The sequence below is a fragment of the Portunus trituberculatus genome, chromosome 36 (assembly GCF_017591435.1).
Source record: "Portunus trituberculatus isolate SZX2019 chromosome 36, ASM1759143v1, whole genome shotgun sequence".
NCBI lineage: Eukaryota > Metazoa > Arthropoda > Malacostraca > Decapoda > Portunidae > Portunus > Portunus trituberculatus.
The window spans coordinates 11,283,446-11,298,445 of NC_059290.1; the positions used below are offsets into that span (position 1 = coordinate 11,283,446).

The 15,000-nt window shown below is 41.4% G+C and overlaps 2 protein-coding genes across 2 annotated transcripts in view; both read right to left on the reverse strand.

Moving 5' to 3' along the window:
- Positions 1–8,308, reverse strand: part of LOC123513642 (vacuolar protein sorting-associated protein 41 homolog) — a 20,086-nt gene extending 11,778 nt beyond the window's left edge. The window contains exons 1-6 of the mRNA XM_045270918.1: positions 8,061–8,308; positions 7,605–7,888; positions 5,468–5,620; positions 4,634–4,757; positions 2,442–2,646; positions 1,108–1,277 (exon numbers count right to left, since the gene is read on the reverse strand). Of these exons, the coding sequence (XP_045126853.1) occupies positions 1,108–1,277; positions 2,442–2,646; positions 4,634–4,757; positions 5,468–5,620; positions 7,605–7,868 (916 nt within the window). The 5' untranslated portion in view covers positions 7,869–7,888; positions 8,061–8,308. The remainder of the gene's footprint in view (positions 1–1,107; positions 1,278–2,441; positions 2,647–4,633; positions 4,758–5,467; positions 5,621–7,604; positions 7,889–8,060) is intronic.
- A 2,806-nt stretch (positions 8,309–11,114) lies between these two features.
- LOC123513585 (venom serine carboxypeptidase-like) overlaps positions 11,115–15,000 on the reverse strand; it is a 7,981-nt gene continuing 4,095 nt past the window's right edge. Inside the window, 4 exon segments of the mRNA XM_045270835.1 lie at positions 11,115–11,770; positions 13,532–13,605; positions 13,608–13,677; positions 14,561–14,659. Coding sequence (XP_045126770.1) covers positions 11,477–11,770; positions 13,532–13,605; positions 13,608–13,677; positions 14,561–14,659 — 537 coding nt within the window. The 3' untranslated portion in view covers positions 11,115–11,476.

Consider the following 15,000-nt stretch of genomic DNA (forward strand, 5'->3'; position numbering starts at 1 on the left):
ATGATTTCTTTTTCCCATCTACACAGAAAAATAAAGAAAAGGCTGTATGTTTCCTTTTTAATATTAAGAGAGGAAAACTGGCCAAGGCCAACAAACACAAACAAAAAGTCCCCTAGCAAGTCCAAGAGAGCTGGTCAAGAGAATGAGATGCTGTAAATGTCTTGGAACCTGTCTCTTAAATAAATGCTGTAAACCTATCTCTTAAATAAATGTCTTGGAACCTGTCTCTTAAATAAATGCTGTAAACCTGTCTCTTAAATAAATGTCTTGGAACCTGTCTCTTAAATAAATGCTGTAAATGCCTTGGAATCTGTCTCTTAAATAAATGAGATGCTGTAAATGTCTTGGAACCTGTCTCTTAAATAAATGCTATAAACCTGTCTCTTAAATAAATGCTGTAAATGCCTTGGAACCTGTCCCTTAAATAAATGAGATGCTGTAAATGTCTTGAAACCTGTCTCTTAAATAAATTCAGGTCACAGGAAGATGGAAATACAGAAGCAGGCAGGGAAATCTGTTTGAAGAATATAAGAAAAAGAAAGTTATTTGCATTTCAAGAACACAGGAAAAGGAAGGAAAATTATGTCTATTCTAAGAGCGTAAGAGAATAACAAAATCATTCATGTGCATTTTAGAAGCATAACAAGATTTAAAAAAAAGAGCCATTATGTATATTTCAAGACCACAAGATAAAAAAAAAAAGTGCAAGGGGCCACCAGACAAAAATGTGAGTCCCTACATGAAGCAAGGCTACCAACTCTCACCTCTCACCAACACAAATAGTCCAATCTTTTCAAAATGTTCCTAATGACTCACCATTAACATCATCACTATTCCATTCACCTCTCACCACCATACCAACCCTAACACACTCTTTAAAAAGCACTCTCAACTCCTTCAGTACTGCACACAAACCGATCTACACTCAAACCTCACAACACACAAACCAATCTACACTCAAACCTCACAACACACTCACCAATCTACACTCAAACCTCACAGCACACAAACCAATCTACACTCAAACCTCACAACACACAAACCAATCTACACTCAAACCTCACAACACACAAACCAATCTACACTCAAACCTCACAACACACTCACCAATCTCAAGGTAATGCAGAGGCAGAGAGACAGGTGCAGGAGTGAGGTGAGGTGTGTGTGGGGTGGAACGCACTCTCACCCTGCACACCTTGACAGAATCACCCCAGCCCACCAGGAGAGTCTGTTCATTAGCCCAGCACAGGTGAGGTGGGTACTGCTCACCTGGGAGACTTTAAAGAGAGGTTTGTTAAGGTGTTGTTGTTGTTGTTGTTGTTGTTGTTGTTGTTGTTGTTGTTGTTGCTGTGGTGGTGGTGGTGGTGGCAATAATAGTAGTTGTAATGACTGCTGTTGTAGTAGTAGTAATAGGTGTCACTGGTGGTAGTAGTAGTAGTAGTAGTAGTAGTAGTAGTAGTAGTAGTAGTAGTAGTAGTAGTAGTGGTGGTGGTGGTGCATTAACCCTTTCAGAACAAGAAACCATTCACCCAATACGAATAAAACATCCACAAAAAAAAAAAAAAAAAAAAAAAAAAAAACATGTGCTTCAAGGATTAAACTTCCTAATTTCTAGCGAGAGCACTGTTCGACCAGCTGAGGAAACAAAAATAAGTGTTTCTGACTGGTGTGTGATTGACCCCTTCAGTACCATGATGCATTTCCATATTCACTGTGCTTACTATTTGGTGATTTTATACAGCTTCAGAAACTTATGTGGGGATTGAAGTAGAGAAGACTGTGGCCTTAATCTTCTGACCATCGTAGACCCTTTCTAATGTAAATAAAATTGTCTAATCACATGCAGAACTCAAGGTCAAAATGTATCCCAGTACTGAAGGGGATTATATTGAGTGAAAGGAAGAAGAGGAGGAGGAGTAAAAAAATAAACAGAGCAGTTTTATCTCACACTGCCTCCTTGTTCTCTGTAGTCTTCATTCCTCTGGTCTGTTGAAAGTCTACATGTCAAACCAGAGAGTTCACCGCTTCACTGATATAATGATAGTAAGTGAAAGTAGGCATTCTTTTGTAGAGGGAATGCCAAGAGTAGGCCAAATATACACTTGATATAGAGGAAATAAATAAAAAAAAAATTCTAATGTAAGAGGGAAGACTGGCCAAGGGCAACAAAGAAAAAATAATTGTGATAAAAAAGGCCCACTGTGGTGCCAGTCCCCAAACAGTTGAATAGATAAACACACTAAAGCACTAAACTACAAAATAAATTTGAAAAAAAGTAACACACTAAATATATAAAAAAAATAAATAAATAAAATAAAAATAAATAAATAAATACACTAAACAAGAAAACAAATAAAAAAAAAAAGTAAAAGCAAAAAACACACTAAACGCACACTAAATAACACACACACACACACACACACACACACACACTTACTTACACAACACTATGGTCTCTCTTGATCAGTGTGATGATGCTCTTGGTGGCCATGTCCGTCACCCGCACCCCAGAGTCTGTGGCCCAGGCAAGGAACTGCCCAGCCCAGCGCATGGCCCTCACTGGCCCTGCCCCGCCACCCTCAGCCAACACCGAACTCCGCAGCTGACCAAACAATGCCTTCTCATACAGCGTCAGTTTGGTGGTGCCTGGCGAGGTAATGATGATGATAATGATGAAGAAGAATAAGATGATGAAAATGAAGGAGGAGGAGGAGGAGGAGGAGGAATACATAGGAAAGACGAGTGACAGGAGGCCTTGTGACCTATGACGAGGTCACTCGTTTACTAAACTACACGTACAGAAGCTACATACTTAGTAGGAGGTAAGGATAGAACAGATGAAGCTCCTCCCCACCCACCACTCCCTTCGGCGTCACCCGGCAAGAAATAAGACGAAAAATACACCCCGACTGCTGAGAAGGACAATCGGGAAATTTACACAGGAAAGATGGGAAAAAAGAGAGTACTAATGTAACTACTACTATCGCTAAGAAAAAGAGGTATCTAGTGTAACTACTACTATCGCTAAAAGAAAAAAAAATTATCGGAAACCATTTTCTTTATAAAACTTGTCTAATTTACTTTTGAACGTAGCTACCGTGTTAACTTGGACGACGGACGCTGGCAGCTTGTTCCAGTGTTCAACTAGTCTTACGTTAAAAAAGTTTCTTCGCAAATCAGTATTAAATCGCTGTCCTTTAAGCTTCAAGCCGTTATTTCTCGTTACTGATTGCGAAAGCTCAAAAAGATTTTCATAGTCGATCTTATCTATATTTTTAAGTATTTTAAACGTTTGAATGAGGTCACCTCGGATGCGATGATCTCTGAGGGAGAACATCTAGTCTTTTGAGACGTTCTTCATATGACAGGCCACGTATTCCGGGGATTAGTTTCGTTAATCGTCTTTGAACGCTCTCTAATTTATTAATGTCTTTTTGATAACATGGAGACCAGAACTGAACCGCGTATTCCAAATGTGGTCTCACTAATGATGTATAAAGACTTCAGGTGTTTTATAATCAAAATTACGTGCGATAAATCCTAAAACAGTGTTAGCTTTACGACTAGCGGCCGAACACTGTGCAGCACATTTTAAGTCATTTGTTATGAGTACTCCCAGGTCCTTTTCTTCAGTGACTTTAATTAAGTTACGTCCATGTAATTTGTAATTATTTTTCACATTGTTTAGGCCGATGTGCATTACTTTGCACTTATCTGCATTAAAATTTAATAGCCATTTATTGCTCCAGCTACTAAGGATGTCTAAATCCCGCTGGATGGCATCACAATCGTCTCTTGTGCATACTTTGCTACCTAGTTTAGTGTCGTCGGCGAATTTTGATATTTTTGATACGATGCCGCAGTCTAAATCATTTATGTATATCAAAAAAAGCAATGGACCCAAAACTGAACCCTGGGGAACACCACTCGTAACTTGAAGCCAGTCGGAAGCTTCTCCGTTAATAACAACTCTTTGCTTTCTATTAGTTAGCCAACTATCAATCCATCCACACAACTGCTCGTGGGCTTTCAGTTTAATTAAGAGACGTTTGTGTGGGACTGTGTCAAAAGCTTTCCTGAAGTCAAGATAAATTATGTCGGATGGAGCTCTGTCATCATAATTAGAGAATATGTCGTTGAAAAATTCTAGGAGATTCGTTAGGCATGATCTGTTGTTCCTGAAACCATGTTGTGAGTCTAATATCAATGTGTGGCTGTCTGGAAAGGAAATCATTTTGTCTATAATTATTTTTTCTAGTATTTTTATAACTACCGAGGTGAGACTGATGGGTCTATAATTACCAGCATCACTTTTGTTGCCCTTCTTGAATATTGGCGTGACATTAGCGCATTTCCAGGAGGAGCAGGAGGAGGAGGAGGAGGAGGAGGAGGAGGAGGAGGAGGAGGAGGAGGAGGAGGAGGAGGAGGAGGAGGAGAAGTAGTAGTAGTGTTAGGAAAGATAGAGTGAGTTCAATATTTCACAAAACTTCATGGAGTAGAATTAAAACCCCTCTCTCTCTCTCTCTCTCTCTCTTAATTAACACTAGCCATAATTAGAAACAGAAAAAATTCAAACATTAATGAACAAAACAATAAAACAAAATTCCTCTCTCTCTCTCTTTCTCTCTCTCACCGACAACAAAGCGCCGGCCAGATCTGGGCTTATAGTACAATGGGTCGAGGGCCACACAGCGCACAGGAGCCTCCAGGACCAGTGTGTGGGAGTTCTCTGCGGTGTACAGCCCCTGCACCACTACCTGCGGGTGGAGGTGGTGGTGGTGGTGGTGGTGGTGGGGTGGTGGTGGTGGTAGTATAGTAATAATAGTAGTAGAGTGGTTGTAGTAGTAATAGTAGTAGAAATTATAATAGAAGAAATTGTAGTAGTAGTGGCAGTGATAGTGGTGGTGGTGGTGGTAGTAGTAGTAGTAGTAGTAGTAGTAGTAGTAGTAGTAGTAGTAGTAGTAGTAGTAGTAGTAGTAGTAGTAGTGATAGTAGATAAAAAAAATAAACAAAAATAAACACTAAAGAAAAACTAAAGAGAAAAACAACAAACAAACACTACAAACACACACAAACATACAAAAAAATGAATAACAGAAAAACTAAACACACACACACACACACACACACACACACACACACACACACACACACACACACACACACACACACACACACACACTGAGAAACTGATCCTGAGAGAAGAATATGACATTAGAAGCACAAGATCGCATAGTCAAAAGCTGTGAAAAGGAAGATGTCTGAGAGATGTTAAAAAATATAGTTTCCCACAAAGATGTGTTGAGACGTGGAACAGTTTGAGTGAAGAAGAGGTGTCAGCAACGAGTGTGCATAGTTTTTAAGAAAGATTGGATAAGTGTAGATATGGAGACGGGGCCACACGAGCGTAAAGGCCAGGCACTGTAAAACTACAACTAAGTAAATACAACTAGGTAAATACACACACCCTTCTGTCACGGCAGCAGGAGGCGATGTAGTCCCCATTGGCGTCCAGGTCAAGCTGCGTCACTGGGGAATTGTGAGAGGCAAATTCCCGCACCTTGTTCCCTTGGTGGTCCAGAACATGGATCCTGCCCCAGCTGGTGCCCACGATTATCAGCTGAGAGAGAGAGAGAGAGAGAGAGAGAGAGAGAGAGAGAGAGAGAGAGAGAGAGAGAGAGAGAGAGAGAGAGAGAGAGAGAGAGATTGATTCTTGATCTATATCTTCTCCACAATTCTCAATATCAGAAGCTTTAAAATTGATACAAATTAACATCACCATTAATAATAATAATAATAACAACCACACACTCCAACACACACCATTCACGCTATTATCCCCTGTTAGGCCCTGGCGGAAAGGTACAGTCTTGCAGCCCACTATGCTACACCTCACCACAGTGGCTATTAACCCCTTCAGTACAGGGACACATTTCTAGCTCGAGATTTAAGTATGATTAGAAGATTTTATTGACATTAGAAAAGGTCTATGGAGGTCATAAGATTAATGGCCACAGTCTTCATTATTCTAATCCCCCACATAAGTTTCTGAAGCTGTGTAAAGTCACCAGCAGTCACCAGAATGAAAAATGGAAATGCGTCACGGTACTGAAGGGGTTAAGGTTTCCACTACCACGCTCTCTCCAGCAGTTTGTCCCTTCCTCCTTGCTTCCCTTGCATTTATGAGTACAATTCCCTCTCAGATTCTAAGAAGTGATACTTTTACATTTTTCATACATATCTCACCATTTGACCATGCTCTCATTAATATAATGATAAATATAGATGAATTCTTGCTTCTTCCAAAGACCTCACACCTTTATTTATCTATTTATTTTTCCATATGCCTAACCATAGTAATAAGGGATAACCAACCAATTGAGTCAACCAGGAAATTACTGACATCCCTTTTAAGTTAGGACTGCCTTGCCACCCTCCACACAGTACCACAGGACACACACACCCACAGCAAGGCCCCTCACACTGCCCCACCACTCACCCCAGCTGTCCCCTGATGTAAGTGATGGTGAAGGCTGAGGTTTCAACAGTGTTACTAGTCAGCAGTGTTACCGGTATTATACTTTTACACCAACAGCAACATGGCTTTTGTGACCCCTCTCATCTTATGAAGTTTTTTATTCTGAGTGATTTGAGCCCATACATAGCCATCGCAAATTGTTTAAAACGTTGATAAGAATTTAATAAAATTTACCACTTTTTGGGGAAAGTGAGTAACACCTGTCTATGTGATGGACTGCCAGGCACTGAGGAACGCAGTTAGGTGTGTTTGTTCTTGTGTGCGTATTGTCACATTATTTGTGCACATGTGAAATGAATGACGATGATTGGTTCTTTTGTTTGAACAAGCAGCCACTGACCAATAAAAATAATACATGATAAATCTAGCCAATCAGAGTGGTTTGTGGAGAGAAGCAACTCTATTCGAACCTATATATGGAAGATATCTGAACATGCAGGACGTTGCCTTATTACTTCCAACGTATCGCCAGATTTTACGAAGGGAAATGAGGTAACAACTTCATAATAATTTCTTAGCATTGCCACTCAGGTTAGGTTAGTTTGCTTTGGTTAGGTCAGTTCAATGGGATTAGATAAAGTTTATTTGTTCTGAGGAAGACGTATCAGTGGTGCGTGTCGCCTCAACTAGATTAGGTTAGGTTACCTTAGAGTTAGGTTAGTTTTGGTTAAACAGATAAGCTAAAATAGGATGACATAACCAGCAGAGGTGGCAATTCACACAGGACAAGGGGGGAAGGGAAATTTTTTTAAATACTGGTTTGCAATGGAAACGACATGCTGATTCATTCAAAATCTATCAAAAACAAAGTTTCATCCAGAAATGAGCTGTTGGTAAGATTCTTTAAAATTACTGTTATCTTAGGTACCAAGGAGTGTTACCTAAGAGTTACCAATCACCAGTTACCTCAGTGTTACCAATCAGGAGTGTTACCTTAGAGTTACCAGTCAGAAGTGTTACCTTAGTTACCAGTCAGGAATGTTACCTTAGTGTTATCAGTCAGGAGTGTTACCTTAGAGTTACCAGTGAGAGGTGTTACCTTAGTGTTACCAATGAGGGGCGTTACCTTGGAGTTAGCAGCGATACAAGTGGCCGCGTCTCTCTTCAGAATGTCACGCAGGTCGCCAGAGACTCTCTCGTACTTCAACTTCGGTTCCTCCTCTTCCTCTTCCTCTGAATCCTCCTCCTCATCATCTTCCACTGTTTCTTCACCTCCTTTCTTCTCTTTGGCTTTCATTTCCTTCACTTCTTTTTTCTCCTGTTTCCCTTGTACTTGTTCCTCTCCCTTCTTCTGTTCTAGGCCTGTGTTTCTCTCCTCCCCCTCCATCATCACCTATTTGCCTTCCTCTTCTAAAGAAAATGGAGACAAGTTAAGGAAGGAATCAGTATTCAGACGGAAACAAAATAAATAAGCAATAACACACCGATCTTTTTCCTCTTCCTCTTCTTCCTCCTCCCTCACTTCTGTTTTGTCTTTATATTTCCGCTTCTTCCTCTCACACACATTAATTTCTACGCTCACCTGGCGGGAAAAGAGTCCTCGTTGCACCTGTCTCAGTCCACAGCTTGGGAACAGAGCTGGTGGTGAAAAATAAAGGAAAATAGGAAAGTGGACAGGTGGGCGTCCTCTCAGCTGATTTCTATTGCTTTGATCTTGGTCTTTGTGTGGCAGATGGTTGTATTTCTTCCTCAGTCCTTTGTAAGGGAAATAGACAGATTGATAGATAGATAGATAGATAGACACATAGATAAGTAGATGAAAATTTGAAGCAAACAATACATGAAACTTCAGTCTGCATCTACATATACACGATTCTCTCTCTCTCTCTCTCTCTGCCCAGGGAGTTGGTGTCAAGGCCCATCCTCCTCCTTTGTTGTAATTATTAATTCAACAATAAATGTATCAATCAATTTCTCTCTCTCTCTCTCTCTCTGAGTGGAAGGAAGTGGTTAGTGGGGTACCCCAAGGATCAGTGCTAGGACCTCTTCTTTTCTTGGTGTACATTAACGATTTAGATATAGGAATTAGTAGCAAAGTATCAAAGTTTGCAGATGATACTAAGATAGCATGTGCAGTACAGGGTGAAAAGGACAATTACAGAATACAACGAGACCTGGACAGGCTGATAGCATGGGCAGACAGGTGGCAGATGGAGTTTAATTCTAAAAGTGTCAGGTTATGCATTTAGGTAAAGACAACACAAACTTTAACTATGAGATGGAGGGATGTTGGCTAGAGGCAGTAGAGGAAGGAAAGGATTTAGGAGTAGTGATAGACAGGACTATGAAATTTTCAAAGCAATGTTTAGAAGCAAGAAATAGGGCAAATAGGATCCTGGGTTTTATAAATAGAAATGTTAGTTATAAAAGTAAGGAAGTGGTGCGTAGCTTATATAATTCCTATGTTAGGCCCCATTTAGAGTATTGCATACAGGCCTGGTCACCCCACTATAGGCAGGATATCAACATGTTAGAAGCAGTTCAGAGAAGAGCAACTAGGATGATACCAGCATTAAAGCGCCTGGAGTATAGAGATAGATTAAAGGAATTAAACATGTTTTCATTTGAGAGGAGATGTATAAGAGGGATATGATAGAGTTATTTAAAATGTTCTCAGATACAAACTACATAGATGTGAGATCTTTCTTTACCTTAGAGGAGGGAAGTAGGACTAGAAATCATGGCAGGAAGATTAGAAAGCAAGGCTGCAGGTTAGATATAAGAAAATATTTCTTTAGTCATAGGGTGGTAGACTTCTGGAATGCATTGCCAGAGACGGTTGTAAATAGCACTAGTTTGACAATGTTTAAAAACAGATTAGATAAGCACTTAAATTTATTAGATTTATAATTATGTATAGCGCTGCATGATAGTTTTATAAGAAATTTACTATAGTTAAACAAGACATGATCCCCATGTATGGGGATCACAGATTGTAGAGGAATTCGCTGCAGGACTTAGCCCTGTTAATGGGCCAAATATTTAGAATTAGTATATAATGTATTGTGTACTTGTAAGTGTATCTTTAAGTACTGATGACGAGGTCGCTGTGCGACTGATACAGGATAACCTAGATGGGCCCTGGTGGCCCTTTGTTATCCTATTATTTATGTTATGTTATGTTATAAATCTCTCTCTCTCTCTCTCTCTCTCTCTCTCTCTCTCTCTCTCTCTCTCTCTCATTGAACATTTCAGCTACAGTCTTGCTATCTATCCCTTTCTTGCTAAATGCTCTTAATCGCCTCTCCTCCTCCCTTTGGCATCTTTACACAAGACTTTCCTTCCCACCTATAATGTAAGAGAAAACCATGTACACTATCTTTAATCTCCACTGGTAAAATTCTGCTGGAGGCTTGTGTAGAAGGAGTGCGCTTACACACACACACACACACACACACACACACACACACACTAAAGCTGCCTTGCTACTCCCTCAGGCAAGAGTCACGACCACCAGTCTCTCGTGAGAGTAACCGAGGAAGGCTGGTGAAGGAAGGCGGTCAGTGGAAGGAGTAGATAGAAGCACAAGGACATAATAATAGTTCCCTCTTTCCCTCTACCTCTTGATAACTGTGAAGGAGACTGGGTAACTGATAACCCCTTAGTAGCCCAGCCCCCTTGATACCTGACGAAGGAGTGAATGGACTTAGGAACCACGAGAATGTTATCAGTTATCTTCTTTCATCAATGAGATACGATGAAGGAAAGAGGTGAAGGAGTGGTACAGTGATAACCATAACCGTCTTCATTCATAACTGACGGTGAAGGAGAGCAGTGAAGGAGAAAAGACAGCTAGCCAGGAGAGAGAGAGAGAGAGAGAGAGAGAGAAAAGATATCAATCTCCTTCGTAATCGAGAGTGAGGGAAGTCAGTGGAAGAAGTGAATAAGTAAAGACATCCACCGTCCTTGATAACTGGACCACCACCACCACCACCATGTCCTCCTCCCAATTCTCCTCCCTGGAAATGACAGACTCAGACTTACAGGATATTGAAATGCCAGAATCGGATACAATAGACCACAGTTCGCCCGTGTACGAGGTGACTAGTCCGAACGAAACCGCTGCCGCCTCCTCATCGGATCCGGACGAGGAGGAGGAGGAGGAAGAAGAGGAGGAGGAGGAATTAATCGATCTTTCGGACCCTGAATTGCTAGACCCCGAGTTAGAAGATCCTGAAGTGGAGGAGGACTTGATATCGGAGTCCCATTCTGAATTCTCCGAACTTTGGGACTCAGAATTGATTGATATTGAGATAGATGGGGAAGATTCTGACCTCCGCTCCCCACAGACCCCTCCGCCCTCCTGCCCTGAGTTACGCACGCCCTCCCCGCCCCGGACTGTCCACAAAACAACGAGTGTATAATGGGTGATGGGCGTGGGTGGGTGTTATTTGTTCAATGTGTCTCGAACAAATTTGCAATAAAGTTTACGAGTAATAGAAGTAAACCTATATTTATTGATTTATCTATTTTTATTCTAACCTCCGTTGTTTGAGTTTGCAAAATACCTAGAATAATAATTTTTCACCATGACTTTTTTCAAGGCCACAGAGGTTTCCAAGGGTGCTTATGTGATAATATACACAAAACCTTGTTAATTTGTCACTAAAAACATAAAAATACACTTAAAAACTTGTGTTATCTAAACTTAAACTATTTTCTAAAGCCACAAAGACAAATAGCAAGGTTCACGGTAGTGTATCTCCTGTTTAGAGTAAAAATCTTGGTAACCTGTTACTGAAAACAAAACGATGCCTTTTAAAACGTCATTACACTTATAGAGCCTTTGTAAAGTAGTGAAGGAGCCTTGGTGCTTCAGAAAAGGACGGGAAAAAAGAAACTGGGACATGGACGCAAGGAAGTGGAACGGAGGTGCGTCTTAAAGCGGATGCCACAGAAGGGAATGACGCTACCAGTCTCAGCCACAGCCACAACACTTTAGAAGAATGGCTTGCTGTGGGTGAACCTGTGCATCATGTCAAGAGTCCACAGCAGCTGGTCGAGGGCTGTGAAGTATCCTGCGTTGCGAATCAGCACACGCACCAAACCGCCCTCCGCCTTCACAAACCCAGCCACCCGTTGCCCAACACTCCAAGGCACTCGGGAACTTTCGAAATACTGGTCCACTTTGGTCCAGTTCATGCGGTTCACCAGGTTCTCCGTGGCGTGGTAGGGGAAGGTGAGGTCTAGCTGCCCGTTGTACAGTAGAACACGATACTTATTTTCCAACAGCTGCAAGGAGACACAAGATGTAAAGGAATGAAAGATCTATGGTTTTGGTAACTCGTCCGTGTTCTGAAACTCTATGCTCTCTCACCATCACTGCTTTCCAAAGGTTCCATTTCAAGGTACTCGTGTTTCTAGCTCCTTTAGTACCATGGCACGTTTTCATATTCATTTTGCTTACTATACGGTGATCTTATACAGCTTCAGAAGCTTATGTGGGGGATTGAAACAGTGATGACTCTGGTAATCAATCTTCTGACCTCTATAGACCCTTCCTAATGTAAATGAAGTCGTCGAATCAAACTCAAAACTCGTGGCCAAAATGCGTCCCCTGAAAGGTTTAAGAGTATTTTTATGGTTCCGGAGATAGATTGGCAAGATTTCTAGTTTATTAAAAGGAGAAACAGTCTTGAAAACCCGGCTAATTATATCTGTGACCTTAGAAGTCGTAGTGAGAGGGGAAGGCGCTTCTGAATACGGGCGTAGGAACCGTTGGGAAGTAGCGAGAGGATAAAGATATTTTGGTAACGTAATAACAAGAGAAGAACACAAGATTAGTAGTTATTTTCAAACAGCGGCGTGGAGAGTGCAGAGAGTGTTTTTTTTTTTTTTTTTTTTTGCCATCACCCTGGCATGGGTATTAGGCCATTTTATTATTATTTCACTTTACCTTTTATTTCTTTTGATTATACTTATGTTCCTAATATTTACAATTTTCTTTTTTTTTAGATGAGTTGTTTGCTGCAGAAAGACAAAACGTATCATGAAAAAAGGAAGAATTAATGCTGCAAGGAAGAATAAATGACTGGTACAAGAGAGATATGCAAAGGAGCGAAACATCTCTGGTTTTGTCAATAAGAAATCATTAGGAAGTAGCGAGGATCGAGATAAAAGATGAAATGTTTTGGTGTCGTGATAAGAAGAGAGGGACATGAATAGAATTAGAAGAGTGTGGAGAAGACTAGAAAGAAGAGAAATCTAGAGAATCGAGAGGAAAAACCAGAGAGTTAAAAGTGGAGATGGTAGATGTCACTGTGAGAGAAATATGTATATGGCAGAGGACCAGGAGGAAGCTGAGGGATGAAAACAACTGAAAGAGACTTGCTCATGACAACAACTACTCATTTTAGAGAAACTGTCAAAGAGGAGGGAGAAAACTCAAGAAACTACGATAAGAAACGCAATGGGAGTGGGCCACTATTCAGAGGCGCTTTGCTCTCTCAACCACGACTGTTTTCCATGGCCACAGAGATGGCTAGCGGGATTTTCAAGAGTGTTTCTGCAGCTAATAGTGCAGAAATCTTGCCAGTCTGTCTCTAAAATCGTAAAGATACCTTAAAAAAATAGTGTAAACTTAAATAATTTTTTTTTTTAAATAGTGGAGGTAAAGCACAGAAGCGTTTCGGAATACAAGCTTTAGTGTTACGTTCACCATTACACATATCAAGACAAGATACAACGGCTTGTATTCTCAAACACTTATGTGTTTCACCTCCACTGTTTCAAGAGGCTTTATTTAAATTTACACGAGTGTTCTGAGGTGCTTTTACGGTTCTAGAGGCAGAGAGACAAGATTTCTGCTTTACTAACTGAGAAACACTCTTGAAAACCCCGTTGGTCATCTCTGTGGCCTTTTAAAAACAATCGTGATGAGAGAGAAAAACGTTTCTGAATACTGACCAAAGAATATCACACTCCTTACCCGAGCCTCACCCCAGTAACACCCCAGCAACACCCAGTAACACCCCCGCAACACTCCAGCCTCACCTCCACGACCCAGGGCTCAATACTTTTCATCGTGTCCTCCCGCAGATACGACTTCACCTCCGCCGGGTCGTTAGAGAGCGGTGGCCCACATGCAAGGCGCGGCGTACTTCAGGGCGAGAAAGGAACCGCTCCCATTTGTCCATATCCTGTCACCGTAGAACAAAAATGTGAGTTAACGGAAACACCTTGTGTGTGTGTGTGTGTGTGTGTGTGTGTGTGTGTGTGTTTGAGGGGCACCAGCCAAGGGCAACAAAAGCAAGGGACACAAGATGCAGTGATGCTAATCTTGAAAGAGAAGTCAAAACAGTGTCATCTAAAACCTGAATATATTTTGCTAGATTGAACCATTTGAGGGAAAGATGAAGGAGACAAAGATTAAGGTGGAGGGATCAATGTAGAACTGCAAAGAAGAGCAAGAAGGGGAAAAAGAGAAAAATACGGTTAATCTGAGCCTTCGCATAACCAACATGAATATAATAACAACTAAATTAGTTGCAAATTAACCCAGGCAGCCACTTACCTCAATCCACCTCTCGGCCACGCGTTCCTTGCAACACCTGGCGGCCATTATACCAATTACAGGGCCACATTTCCTCCAGTAACGGTGTCTATTTAGAAATTTAACCCAACACATAGTAGTAGTAGTAGTAGTGGTGGTGGTGGTGGTAGTAGCAGTAACAGCAGTAGTAGTAGTAGTAGTAGTGGTAGTAGTGGTGGTGGTAGTGGTAGCAGCTGTGGTGGTAGTAGTGGTGGTGGTGGTGGCAGCAGTGGTAGTAGTAGTAGTAGCAGTAGTAGTAGTAGTAGTAGTAGTAGTAGTAGTAGTAGTAGTAATGGTGGCAGTGGCAGTGGTGGTAGTAGTAGTAGTAGTAGTAGTAGTAGTAGTAGTAGTAGTAGTAGTAGCAGTAGCAGTAGCAGTAGTAGTACTATAGCAGCAGCAGCAGCAGCAGCAGCAGTAACAGCAGCATCACACGCCCTCGGTAAACACACACTGAGCCACACCGCATCCCAGCAGGAGTACCCCCAACTCACCGCCGGCCGTTCCTCCATCAGGTTGTGCAGGTTGTGGAACTCCGAGATCATGGCGAAGTAGCTCTGGACGGGGCCGCGGCCGAGGAGAGCTTGGCGGAGCTGTCGGGAGCAACGCCTCATTAGTACACGTGTCTTGGCTTAACCTGTGATAAAATGCTCTACATTCTTCTTTTTATCGTTTATCATTCTCTCTCTCTCTCTCTCTCTCTCTCTCTCTCTCTCTCTCTCTCTCTCTCTCTCTCTCTCTCTCTCTCTTGTGTCTGCAAAAGTTGTGTTCTCAAATCTCGGTTCCTTTTCTCCATTATCAATTCGTTTCACTATTCTGAATCATCACTTTTCTGGCTCTCCACTGCATTCCAAAGGCTCGGGTGGAAGTGACTGGTTCTCTAAAGAGTGTTTTTAATTTTCTAGTGACAGGTGAACACGATTTCTACGTTATC